Here is a 14,332-nt window from a genome sequence, read left to right on the forward strand (position 1 = left end):
AACCTAACCTAACCTAACCTAACCTAACCTAACCTAACCTAACCTAACCTAACCTAACCTAACCTAACCTAACCTAACCTAACCTAACCTAACCTAACCTAACCTAACCTAACCTAACCTAACCTAACCTAACCTAACCTAACCTAACCTAACCTAACCAACTTTTAACCTAAACAACTTTCAACTCTTCGCCGTAAGATCCGAGCCAAGACCCTCGAGGTCTGGCAGGAGCGCTACACCACGGGTCAAACCGCGAGTGTCACAAAAGCGTTTCTGCCAGACGTCGTGGCGTCTTATAAGTTGGTTAGGGAGGACCCTTTCTCCGCTTTGATGGCCCAAATCATCACGGGCCATGGCGGCTTCTCGGCGTATCTCCACCGGTTTGGCCTGAAGGATAGCCCAGTGTGCATTTGCGACGGTCGTACCGACGAAAGCGCATTGCACCTGGTGCTCGAATGCCCCAGGTTCGGCCGGTGGAGATGCGACCTAGAGGTGGAAAGCGGAATGGCCGTTACTGAGGCAAACCTTCCAGCCCTTATGGTGAAGCCGTGGAGAAAGTCTCTTGAAAAATTTTGTACCAAAATCTTAGCTGACGTGCTGCCACGAAATGGCAGTAATATAAAAATTAAAAAATAGTCTGTAAGTTGTATATATAAAATGTTAAAAGTCTGTTAGTATAAGTCATGTAGTATCATAAGTATTTGTATAGTCACATGTAGTATAATAAGTATTTGTATAGTCAATAAAATGTATATAATGTATATAAAGGTTCCCTATATCAAGTATAGGGACCTGGATACAACCTTTGTCTGCAAAAAAAAAAAAAAAAAAACCTAACCTAACCTAACCTAACCTAACCTAACCTAACCTAACCTAACCTAACCTAACCTAACCTAACCTAACCTAACCTAACCTAACCTAACCTAACCTAACCTAACCTTTTTTTTTTTTTTTTTTTTTTTTTTTTTTTTTTTTAACGAGGAGGAAATACATTTACGTACTACCCCTGTGCACTATGTGGCACAGGGAGTGTGGGACTCAACCACTTAGACCATCTTCTACGTAGCTAGAAGTTGGCCAAGTTTGGTAATACCCACTAAAACCTCCTCGAAAGCAGAGAGTTCCCCTTTTTGAGAGGTTCTCCGGGATCTTTGCAGGGCATTTCACCGGAGAACCTCGGGGAAGAGGCCATCAGTGGCCCTCTACTGGCTGCTAGGGGCTGGGGTTGAGAGGTCTTCTTGGACCCCTCTCCCCCTCCTACCCCGCCCTGCTGCCCTCTGAAGGGCAACTGATGCCCTCTCTCTGTTTCTTTCGGCTTCCTCCTTCTGTAGCATTACGTGCTCGCAGAAGGAGGAAGCCGCCTTCCAGGACTCCTCGCTGTCCAGCATGCTCTTGACCATGCCAGGCAGCGAGAGGTCCTGGCCGAGCACTGTCCTCAGGTCTTGACGCCTCGTTTCCCACGCGGCGCAATTCCGGAGGGTGTGATCGGCCGTATCCTCCTCGGTGTCATCACAGTGATGACACCGAGGCGATACCTCCTTCCTCACAACCCGGCACAGATATCGTCCAAAGCAGCCATGGCCCGACAACACCTGTGCCAGGCGGAAGGAAATCTCTCCCTTTCTTCTTTTCTTCCAGTCACTTAGGACTGGAAGAATGGCGCCTATAGTGCGCGCGCCCACTTGGGAGGACTCAAGTTCCTCCCGCCACTGCCGCATAATGGCAGCGTCAGCCGCGCGCCTTACAGACGCCTCGCGCTCCCTCCAAATTTCGCCCCACATTTCCGCCTTAAGGCGATATAGGGCGGCGCTCATGCGAGCCTCCAAGGCCCAGGGCGGAGTGCCCGCAATAACGCAAGCCGCATCAAATGATACCGTCCGATAGCACCTGGCTATGCGGTTCGCTATCACTCGCTGCGGCCTGCGGAGGAGTGACCCATTGCCTTTTCTTTTTAAGGCATCTGCCCAGATGGGGGCCCCATACAGAGCCATGCTCTTCAGGACCCCGCTATACAGCCTCCTGACGCTTTGGGACGGCCCCCCCGCGTTTGGTAATAAACGCGCGAGAGCTCCAGCCGCCCCAACCAATCTCTCTCCGAGGTGCCTGAAGTGCGCCTCAAAGCCCCAACGGCCATCCAGCATTAGGCCTAGGTACCTCATGCAGGGGGCCACCGGGACACGCACTCCGTTCACCTCGATGAAAGCGCCAGGAGGTGGGCCCCTCCTTGGGCCGTGGAACAGGATGGCGTCCGTTTTATTTAACGCCACCCTGAGCCCCAACAGCCTGATCCGCTCGACAACAAGGGAGGTCCCGACCGAGGCCAGTAAGGCTGCCTCCCCAAAGGACCCCCCTTGGGCCACCACCAGGGTGTCGTCTGCATAGCAGAAGATGCGCATCTTGGGTAGAAGCGCACCTCGCAACACCCAGTCGTAGCCCATGTTCCAGAGGAGCGGACCCAGCACCGACCCCTGCGGGACTCCGCACTCTACGGGACGCCGCCTCATCCTCCCGTCTCCCGCCACGTAGGCCACCCGGCGCCCAACCAGGTAGTCCTTCACTATTCGGCGCAAGTACCAGGGCACCTCGAAGAAGTCGAGTGCCTCAGCAATTACGCCGAATGGGAGACTGTTGAAGGCGTTGGCTATGTCCAGGGAGACCGCCAACGCCCTCTCACCATCCGCCACCACACTCTCAACATGAGCCCTCAGCTCACTGAGGGCGTCAAGCGTCGAGCGGCCCTTCCTAAAACCGAACTGGTGTTCGGACAAGTCCGGGCCCTCGGCAGAGAGGTGGCGACTTAGGCGTGAGGCCACTATCCATTCCAGCAGCTTCCCAACCTCATCCAGCAGGACTATAGGTCGGTAAGCCGCTGGAGAATCAATTGGCCTACCCTCCTTTTTGATGAGGCATAGGCGTCCCTCCTTCCATACTTCCGGGAACCGCCCGACATTAAGACATTTGTCGAACAGTCCCCGGAGTTCCCCCTCGACATGTGGGAAGGCCAGGGCCAGGACACGGCCGTGGATACCGTCCGGGCCCGGAGCCTTCTTCCTTGTCTTGAGGCGATCAAGGCAGAGGCCCAGTTCCACATCTGTCACGCCCTGGACCTCCCCTGTCGCCTCTCCCACAACCTCCCCCTCCCGCATCCTGGGCGGGATCAGGTCCACTGCGGTGGGGAAGAGTCCCGTGACCACTTCCTCTACAAGCGCTGGCTCCAAGACCTCGGTGAGCGGAGCCCCCCCACCCTTCAGCTTGTTTCGAGCTGAATGGTAAGGGCGCCCCCACGGGTCCCTCTCCAGGCCATCGAGAAGGTCCTCATAGGCCTTCTCTTTAGCCTGCCTGATCGCAGACTGGAGAGCCCTCTTTCGGTCATAATATACCGTTCGAAGGCCCTCCATTACTTCAGGCGTATCGCCTCTCCGACGCCGACTCCGCAGATAGGCCCTACGGGCCCCTATGCTTTCGGTGCGTAGGACGGCTAGCTCCCGTGACCACCAGAAAACAGCCGTCCTGCGCGGGGCCCTCTTCCAACGTGGCATCGAAGAGTCTGAGAGGGACTTCATCGCCCTCTTAAAGTCAAGAGCCAGCGCTTCCACGTCGTCCGTCATAGCTGGGCCTCCGGGCCTCAGCCACGATCTTACGATCGCCGCCTCCTCGGCCAATTCCCGATCAAGGTGAGTAATCACCCATCTCGGGAAGGCCGAGTTCACCCCCTCCGGTGGGATCTCAGGAGCCGGGCAGCACCTAGATGTGAGGACCCCCAGTCGGATGTACCTATGGTCCGACAGGGTCTCCACATCCTCCACCACCCGCCAGCCAGTGACCCTGCACGACGCCTCAGGGGAGGCGAGGGTAATGTCAACTATCGATGCCCCCTGAGGCCTCACGCACGTCGCTACTCCCCCGGTGTTAAGAACGACGAGACCCAGCTCAGCCGCCCATGCTACCAAGGGAGCACCCCGCACTCCGGTCATGGTGTCGCCCCAACTGCGTGAGCGACAGTTGAAGTCCCCCATGACCAATATGAGGCGGGACCTGGCCTTCCTGATGGCCGGCCCAAGGCAGCCCAGGAAGCCCTCAAACTCCCACAGAGGTCTGTTAGGAGAAAAATATACCCCCACCACTGTTAGAGGGCCCCAGTCTGCTACGACAAAGCCATCCCCCCTTTCCCGAGCTATCAGGGGCGGACCCCCTGACCGTGCAACAATTGCGACCAAGCCATGAGAGTCCGCCGCCCAATTACTTCTCTCGGGAGGACTATATGGCTCCGCCGCTACCGCCACATCCACACCCCACTCGGCCATTGACTGCAGGAATAAGTCCTGTGCCCCAGCCGAGTGATTAAGGTTCCCCTGAAGGAGCTCGAACAGTGTCGTACCGTCCATTACGACGACATTTGTTCAAGCTCCCCCTGAGGAGCAACCGTACCCTCCAGACTGGTGGGCGCGCTCGGTGCGCTCGGTTCCATGGACATGGCGGGGGCCGGCACCCCCGTTCTCGGTGTGTTCCTTTTAATTAGCGGGGGGTTGCACCTCCGCCCCCCCATGCGGTGTCCTGCGGGTGCCCCGGCATCGGCACAGACGTCGCACCTTGGCTCCTCGGTGCAGCTTTGTGCAAGGTGCCCTGCCCCACCACAGCGGCAACATAGGCCGCTGCGGTCCTTTGCAGTGCACGTTGCACTGCCATGTCCGATGCCGTAGCACCGGAAGCACCGTAAAGGCCTAGCCTCAAGGAGGGTGACCCGTACGGTGCTCCATCCGATACAAAGGCGATCCTGCATGATCGCCTTTGCTGCTGTGGTGGGGCACTTTACTATCGTGCTGCCCATGGAGATACGCCCCGCACGCACATGTTCGCGGGGAACATTCCCCCTGGCAGCAACGGCCCCCACCACGTCATCTAGCGTCACGCTGTCTTCCAGCCCGCTGATCCGTATATCCACTGATTTCACAGGCCGGTTGACAGTCGCGATCCCTACTAATGCTCCCCGTATTTCCTCAGCAAGCCTATCAGCTTGCTGAGACCGCTCGGGCCCCCCAATTTCGAGAATTCGGCTTCCCAGGGCCGTTTTCCGCGTGCGGACCTCCTTCACCCCTATGTCCGCCAAGCTGACCCGCTGCTTAGCAGCGGTGAGTGCCCAAGCATACGTTGCGCCCCCCGCTACCGCATCCTTGGACAGGGTGATGACCACCGCTGCAGTTGAAGGTGGCCTTAGGCTCACCTTCGCTTTGGGCGATCCTGCCAGCCCATCTCCCTTTGTCGGCTTCACCGACTTCACCGGCTCCACTGGCTTGGTGGACTCAGTCGCACGTATCCGGCGGATTCCAGCCTGCGCCTGCGGAGCCGGATTAGCCGGCGCGGTCAACGTCGTGTTGACCGTTGTTGGAGCAGGCTGCGTCCTCTTCTTTTTTCCCCTCGCCGCCACCTTGGTCCACGAATCGGCTTGAGGATTTGCCGCTGGGACAGGGGGGCCCTGGGGAGCTTCCTCTCTAGTGCTCCGCTCGACCTGCCTGGTGGCAGCTGCCAGGGGCGGCCGGACCACCGGTGCCAACCTAACCTAACCTAACCTAACCTAACCTAACCTAACCTAACCTAACCTTACCTAACCTAACCTAACCTAACCTAACCTAACCTAACCTAACCTAACCTAACCTAACCTAACCTAACCTAACCTAACCTAACCTAACCTAACCTAACCTAACCTAACCTAACCTAACCTAACCTAACCTAACCTAACCTAACCTAACCTAACCTAACCTAACCTAACCTAACCTAACCTAACCTAACCTAACCTAACCTAACCTAACCTAACCAGTCGCAGTCTGATCACGGTCGTGTTAACAGCTAAATCGGATCGCTCCGCAGTTGAAAAATCTTAGAGGTGGTATTTTTGATGCGTACATAGTGTTGCTGTATATCAATTGACGTGTTTCAAAGTGGTGAATCCAATGATATAATTTGTTTGAAGATCGCAGTGTAAAAAGTGAGAAAAAGTGTAAAAAATCGTGTTGTTTAGGTTACAATTAGTGAAAAAGTGAACCACACAAAAAGTAAAGGGGTAACGTACTTATTTAAATTTATTTATCGTTAGGTCTCATTTAAAGAAAGATTTTGATACCACAAACAGAAATTTCCGGCCACGCGCGACAATATAATAAGGATTTTTCCTAAAACCACGTGGCACGTGATTAGTGTTCCCGGAGAAGTAGCGGATCGTGCAATACCTTTTCAGAAAGCGCTTAACAAAATCATTCTGAAGCCGTTTTAAGCGTGGAGATCGGAGCATCCCACGTGAAGTTATCCCACCCGGAAGAATTGAAGAAGAAAATTCGTGGTTGTTTTTGCAACAATTAAGTGTAGTACACACACATCAAATAATAACAGTGCAGTACACTCACATCACATAATAACAGTGCACGATTTAAATAAATTTTAAACATGTCGTCGCCGATGAAAGCTTGAGAACGCTACAACGCTGCAATGGAAGTGCTTGACAAGTCCAAGAGTATCACACCAACAACCAAGAAGGTAATTTCTGATGCCCTGGTATACATTTATGACTATATTAAGGAAATCAATAGTGAATATCTTGCAGTAAAGAGGGAATTAGAAAAAACGAAGGAAATAAATACGGAGCTCTTAGACGCCCGTCAAAGTGAAGAAGTAAAAGCCCTCAAAAATTTAGACCAGCTCCTGCAAGGTGTAAAGGCCCTGGAGACAAAGAGTAATACGATCCATGAAAATATCGAGCGCATCGCCGCAAAAACAGTGCAGATGTCGGATGCACCGCGGGCAGCCGCTGTACCGCTGACTTATGCGGGAGCAGTTGCCAGGGGCCTTAGAACACCCAGCTACTCATTGATTGTCAGTAGCACTTCAACATCTGATACGAGTGAAAACGTTCTGAACAAAATACGAACTGCAGTGGATCCCACCAAAACCGGAGCAAGGGTCGATGGCATCCGCCGAGTTCGCAACCAGCGAGTTGTTCTGACATGTGCGTCGAGGGAGGAGGTGGAATTCGTAACTAGTAGGCTCAAGAGCAACCCGGAACTTACATTTCAGGAAGCTAAAGGGAGAAATCCACTTATCATTATTAAAGACGTACTGGCAGACCTCAAGGACGAAGACGTCCTTGGGGCATTAAAGGCCCAAAACAAAATGATATTTTCCGGGCTCTCCGAAGAAGAGCAGTCAATCGAGATTAAGTTCCGTCGAAGAAACCGAAACCCGAACATTAACCACATTGTGATGCGAGTTGCTCCAAAGCTGTGGCAGCGACTGACAGCCGAAGGTTCTGTCCACATTGACCTCAAGCGGTCAAACGTGGAGGACTTCTCGCCTGTCATCCAATGTACCCGATGTCTTGGCTTCGGGCACGGACGACGTAATTGCAAAGAGACTGCCAGCCTCTGCAGCCACTGTGGAGGCCCTCATCTACGACACGACTGCCCTCACTACCTTGTGGGAGAACAGCCGTGTTGCTCCAATTGTCGGGCCGCAGGTCTCGAAAGAACAGACCACGGGGCCTTCAGTGACGAATGTCCGGTCCGTCGCAAATGGGATTCGATTGCCCGCATGAGCGTGGCATATTGTTGAAAGTTTTTATATTTAAAACAATCTAATAATTATTATGGGCTATTAATTATCAAATACTATAAATAAATGTAAGTTCATCTTTTAAAATAATAATATAATATCTATGTCATTGCCTTGTAATAAATTTATAGTCACATTAATCAAATAAATCATGTGAAAAATTTAGTGTAAAGCACTGATTATATCTAATTAATTATTATAACTATGTAATGATATGGCATAAATTCACATACTATAGCAACCTACTGGAATTTTAGTATCATAATAATATTAGTAGTCGTTATTCACTGTAATAATATTAATTTAATTACTTATATTAAAAATATTGTGTAGAATAGATATTGAAATTGTTAATAGTATTGTATTTTAAATATTACAATACTTATTGTATATACTTATAAACAAGCCTTCTAAGTTGTAACTGTGAAATAATTTAATGCATAATGCAATAATAATAATGTATTTAATTAACTGTATCACATAAAACACTAAGTTGTAAGAACTGATTATATCCAATTAATGATTATTATTATTAAATAAATAACGTTAGCATAAATATTATAATAACTCAGTGAAAAGTGTTAGCATCATTAAAAGAATAATTGTTGTTCGTTGTATATTAAAGGCAATTCCTTAAAGAAATGAAACGTTTATATAGATTACAGTTCATGGAAGTAAAGGCAAAGTAAACCAATTTGTTAAATATACATTTAAATTTGTAATAGTAGTAAATATAGACATAAGTGATTGAATATTTAAAAGTACTGTATAAATAAATAATCAAAAATTTAAATATATTAAAACAGCGAATCGTCGTAAATAGTCTTGTAAGATACGTGGGTAAGCTCTTTTGTGTTAGATATAAGTGAACTATGCTTTCACCATATGTATATATATATATGCATATTAGTATAGAATATTTAAATATTATTACATATAGAATGTATTATATTATAATCGTACGTATAGAATTAACGGAAATGCTATCACATCTATGTTCATAGATGGACCAAGCATACCCATGCCGATGATATTAAGTGTTATGTACATAATAAATTTTTTAGACCTACGTAAAAATTAAATTGTGTATTTATACGTAATCTTTATGTTTTGTATTTCATTAGGGTAGCCGCAAAAAAAAAAAAAAAAAAAAACAAATAAAGAAAAAAAAAGAAAAAAAAAAAAAAAAAAAAAAAAAAAAAAAAAAAAAAAAACAAATAAAAAAAAAATGAAAAAAAAAAAAGGTACAATTAATAAAAAATAAAAAAAAAAGTTGAAATGGCACCCTTATTTTCCATTAATCATTTAGAAATTATTGTCATTGTCAATGTTCGTTACTAGTAAATGTATTATATCTTTTGTCTAAATATTTATGTAGTGAAAACGTTACGTATATGTAAATATATTGTTAATATTAATCATTGTCGAATTTCAGTATGAATGTATAAGTATCATGTAAGAAACAAAGTTTGCAAGTTAGCGACTCTATTGTATAAAATTAATTGATCAGCAAGATCTTAACAAATAAGGTATCATAAACATTAGCTATATTCTTAACGTGATCAGCACAAAAATCTAGGTAATTTTCAAAAACAGGATCACAATTCCTTCCGCGTGATGGGAGGAAAGCACTGGGAGACATCATCCCTTGGTGGGTGCTTGTCTATTTTATCAAAAAAAAAAAAAAAAACCTAACCTAACCTAACCTAACCTAACCAGAACATAGTGGCAATCACCATAGAGTTCTCCGACTGGACACTTGGAATAGTGTCCGCTTACCTGGAAGGGGACAAACCCCTGGATCCATACCTGGAACGTCTGGCCAGCGTCCGATCCAAGCTGGGAACCTTGAGTGTTGTGATCGGAGGTGACTTCAACGCGTGGAGCCCATGGTGGGGTAGCACGGACGAGGATCACCGGGGAGCTGAATTGGCTGGATACTTTGATGATCATCAGCTGCACATCCTTAATAATGGAACCGAACCCACCTTCCAAGTGGTTCGAGGAGGTCGGCTTTGCACAAGCAGAGCCGGGTGCTTACAAGCCTCCGCGCTGGTCGTGCGAAAGCACCCGGCCCAGCACCAACCACTCGGATATATAACACGCGAAAGGCAAACTGGGATAAGTTCCGAAAGGAACTTATCCTACAGTTCGAAAGCCGCCAAATCCGAGTGGAAAGAGTGTCGGCCATAACCGCCCCCGAGGACATCGAAAACGTTGTCCTCGAATACCAGGAGGCGGTCCGACAAGCGTGTGAGGCCGCGATCCCAAAGCTGAACCGAACACTGAAGTATGAACCTCCATGGATGACCTCCGAACTTCGGGTCCTGCAGCGAGATGCGGTCACTAAAAAGAGACGCATACGCTGCGCGGCCCCAACAAGGAGGGAATTCGTCATTCGACAGTACCTAGAAGCTAGGGAGAAATATGAGTCTGCCGCGCAAGCGGCGCAGACCCATAGCTGGAAGGAGTACTGTACCGCGCAAACAGGCGAAAGCCTGTGGGACGGAATCTACAGAGTCCTCCGTCAAAGCTCGAAAAAGCAAGAAGACAAACTTCTTGTGAGAGATGGAGTGACTCTTGATCCCAAGCAAAGTGCAGAACTCCTTGCAGCTACGTTCTTCCCGGACGACAGGCTGGAGGATGACACTCCCGTACATTCTGCAATAAGGAGGGGAGCGGACCGTCCGCTGTGCGAGTTAGCCTGTGCAGCGGATGATCCGCCCTTCACCATTGCGGAACTCAGGGAGGCGGTTCATGACTTCATTGCTCGCAAAGCTCCTGGATCGGATGCGTTTACGGCAGACATCAGTGCAAAAAGCATTGAGGCAGATGAACGGCTCTTCCTAGAGATAGCCAACAGGTGCCTCGCTGTGGGATACTTCCCGAAGCCCTGGAAGCGTGCGGCAGTCGTGACACTTCCCAAACCGGGGAAATCCGACTACCATCATCCAAAGTCTTACCGTCCGATTGGACTTTTGTCAGTCCACGGTAAGACTTTGGAAAAGATGATGGTACGCCGGATAAAGTGGCACGTACTGCCGACGATTAACCCGGGCCAATTCGGTTTTATGCCACAGCGGAGCACTGAAGATGCCCTCTTTGCCTTGATCGAGCACATCAGAGCTGAGGTCAGGGCAAAGAGGGTAGTATTGAAGGTGTCTCTAGACATAGAGGGGGCATTCGACAGCGCCTGGTGGCCAGCTATTAAACATCAGCTGGCCGCCAGGAAATGCCCCCGGAATCTGTACTCCACCGTGTGCAGTTACCTCAATGACCGCGAGGTCATTATTCGTTATGCGGGCGCCGAGTGCGTGAGGCCCACAACCAAGGGGTGCGTTCAGGGATCGATTGGGGGGCCCATATTCTGGAACCTCCTGATTGATCCGTTGCTGGGCGCCCTCGAGGAAGAGGGCCTACGCGTGCAAGCCTTCGCCGACGACGTAGTGCTCGTCTTCTCGGGCTCCTCTCCGGAGACTATCGCGCGGACCGCTAACTCCGTCCTCCGGCGGGTCTACGACTGGGGCTTGGACAACAAGCTGCGATTTGCTCCACACAAGACCAACGCCATGGTGATTACCAAGAAACTGAAAGTAACACCTATTCAGATCACCATGGGCGGCGAAAGTATAAAGATGGTCACAGAAACCAAAATCCTGGGTCTTATTATTGACCACAGGTTGTCTTTTAAGCCGCACGTCGCCGACGTTTGCCGAAAGGCAACGGCCATTTATGGCCAATTGTCAAGGGCGGCCAAGACAACCTGGGGTCTGAACCCAGAGGTGGTGAGGACCATCTACATCGCCGCTGTGGAGCCAATCGTACTTTACGCTTCAAGCGTCTGGGTCCCAGCCGTAGATCAAGTCGGAGTGCGGAAATTGCTGGACGCAGTTCAGCGAGGGTTCGCGCGGAAGATCAGCCGGGCCTACAAAACCGCCAGTTTGGGTGCGGCGCTGATCCTGTCAGGTATCTTGCCACTCGACCTGAGGATCCGAGAGGTGGCAGAATTGTACCGATATAAAAGGGGTGAGGACATTGATGATATGGCAGACAGGAAGGCTGAACAGCGGGTTAGCTTCCTGGATGCTCCCCATCCAGCCCTCGCTCCTGAGGTAGAGTTCTGTTGTCTCGAGGAAACTCAGACCGAGACCGACGTGGTAGAGGTGCAGGATGACCCAGGAGAAGGAGAGGGTTACCTGCAAGTCTACACCGACGGCAGCAAGATACAGGGCAGGGTTGGAGCCGGCATCTCATACAGGCGGCGAGGCTTGGAAGTCAGAGCAAGGAAACTCAAATTGGAGAATTATTGCTCTGTCTTCCAAGCCGAAATGTGCGCAATTTCGAAGGCTATCGAGGACATCTTGAAGATGCCCGACATGAAGGTCGAGATCCTTAGTGACTCCAGGTCGTCGCTGGAGCTGCTAAGGGATCGATCTTCTTTCCACCCGATAGCCTTCGAAATCAAAAACTTGATCCGGCGGGCTCGAGAAATGGGTAAAACCATTCGGTTCCGCTGGGTTCGGGCGCATGTAGGTATTGAGGGGAACGAGAGGGCTGATCACTTGGCGAAGGACGCGGCGCTCCATTCGAAATTGAGGGCTGCATACGATGGAGTGCCGATTTCAACTCTTCGCCGTAAGATCCGAGCCAAGACCCTCGAGGTCTGGCAGGAGCGCTACACCACGGGTCAAACCGCGAGTGTCACAAAAGCGTTTCTGCCAGACGTCGTGGCGTCTTATAAGTTGGTTAGGGAGGACCCTTTCTCCGCTTTGATGGCCCAAATCATCACGGGCCATGGCGGCTTCTCGGCGTATCTCCACCGGTTTGGCCTGAAGGATAGCCCAGTGTGCATTTGCGACGGTCGTACCGACGAAAGCGCATTGCACCTGGTGCTCGAATGCCCCAGGTTCGGCCGGTGGAGATGCGACCTAGAGGTGGAAAGCGGAATGGCCGTTACTGAGGCAAACCTTCCAGCCCTTATGGTGAAGCCGTGGAGAAACGCTCTTGTAAAATTTTGTATAAAAATCCTAGCTGACGTGCTGCCACGAAATGGCAGTAATATAAAAATTAAAATAACCTAGTCCGTAAGTTGTATGTATAAGATGTTAAAAGTCTGTTAGTATAAGTAATATAGTATTATAAGTATTTGTATAGTCTCATGTAGTATTTGTATAATCAATAAAATGTGTATAATGTATATAAAGCTTCCCTATATCAAGTATAGGGACCTGGATACAACCTTTGTCTGCAAAAAAAAAAAAAAAATGTTATGTTAAGAAATTGTGTGTTAAATTATAGTTGTATATTTGAGTAGGTTAATAGTTATAATATGTGCACTTAAAATTTTTTGATTATTGTGTTTAGTCTTAAGTCTTAGAATGTAAGAATTATATAGTTTATAAATAAATGAAACGCCACCCCCAAACCCTGCAGCTCAATGGCAGGGAGGAAGTAGACGTAGCTAGTTCCTCGGCCCTGGGACGCAAGTCGCCAGGGATGGTAGGCCACTAGTTAGTAAAAAAAAAAAAAAAAAAAAAAAAAAACCTAACCTAACCTAACCTAACCTAACCTAACCTAACCTAACCTAACCTAACCTAACCTAGTCACATCGCAATCACCAGTAGAAGTGTCACGATTTTGAGTCGCTCCGCAGTCTTAAAATTCTATAAAAAGGTTTTTTCGCGAAAATATACGCGAGTGATATATCATCAGAAGCGCGCAAAAAATAGCCAGTGAATAGTGAAAGTGTGGTGACAATCGGTGCTTTTTTGGAGTTTTTTTTTAGTAAAAAACCAAAAATCGAAACTATACAGTCAAATTGTGCCAAAACAAGATCTGTAACGTATTGTTTTAGAACTGTGGTTTTGTGCACCTTATCAGCCCTCATTCTTGGAGACCTTTTCCCAAATTTTCTGGAGAGGACCCGAGGAAGAGGAGGAAAAAATCTAATTTGCGGCTGAACAAGACATGAAAAGTATCAAATTTTGATCGTGATCCTATGCACTACATCTGACTCCTTCGTTGGAGACCACTCCCAGACTTTTCTGGTGAGACATCGAAGTAGGAGAAGAAGAATACAAATTTGCGCTTAAACAGGATCGCCAATCCACAGTTAACAAAATACTATCCTGTGCCCCTCGTTAATACCTACCTTTTGAGACCCCTTACAGATTTTTGCGGCAAGGCCTCGAAGTAGGAGGGGCAAAAAAACATCATCCAGGTGTAAGACATCTCAGCCATCTGAAGAGTCCCACTGGATCCAAAGGTATCAGAAGATCGGCCGTAACGAGCTCTCCACGAAGACATTTAAACTTTGAAATTTGAACAAAATTAACACTAAAAACAAGCTTTTTTGCGTTTTGAATACAAAAAACTTAAATTGGTAATTAATAAATTAACTGTAAAAATACATCAAAAAATTAAGTGCGGGATATTGTTGATAAGAGCTTTTTACACTCTTTTCAGCCATATCAATCAATCTGACGTATCTTTATAGACAAAGGTACAATTAGCATTACAAAGTTACAATTTGCAGTTTATAACAGCAGAATAGAACTTTGTAAAATTTTGTCCATCCCAGTTACCTGAAGAGTCCGACTAGATCAAAGGGTATCAAAAGATCGGCTGTGACGAGCTCTTCACGAACATATAAACCACCTGGAATTTAAACAAAATTTACACTGAAAACAACCCTTTTTGCGTTTTAATAATTGAAAACTTAAGTTTGTAATTG

General features: G+C 48.3%; 1 protein-coding gene across 1 annotated transcript in view; it reads left to right on the top strand.

Annotated features, from left to right (window-relative positions):
- LOC126969152 (uncharacterized) overlaps positions 1-12,680 on the top strand; it is a 16,546-nt gene extending 3,866 nt beyond the window's left edge. The window contains exon 2 of the mRNA XM_050814478.1: positions 10,758-12,680. Coding sequence (XP_050670435.1) covers positions 10,758-12,680 — 1,923 coding nt within the window. The remainder of the gene's footprint in view (positions 1-10,757) is intronic.
- The last annotated feature ends 1,652 nt before the right edge of the window (positions 12,681-14,332 follow it).

Source organism: Leptidea sinapis, chromosome 1 (assembly GCF_905404315.1).
Source record: "Leptidea sinapis chromosome 1, ilLepSina1.1, whole genome shotgun sequence".
In the NCBI taxonomy this organism is placed as follows: domain Eukaryota; kingdom Metazoa; phylum Arthropoda; class Insecta; order Lepidoptera; family Pieridae; genus Leptidea; species Leptidea sinapis.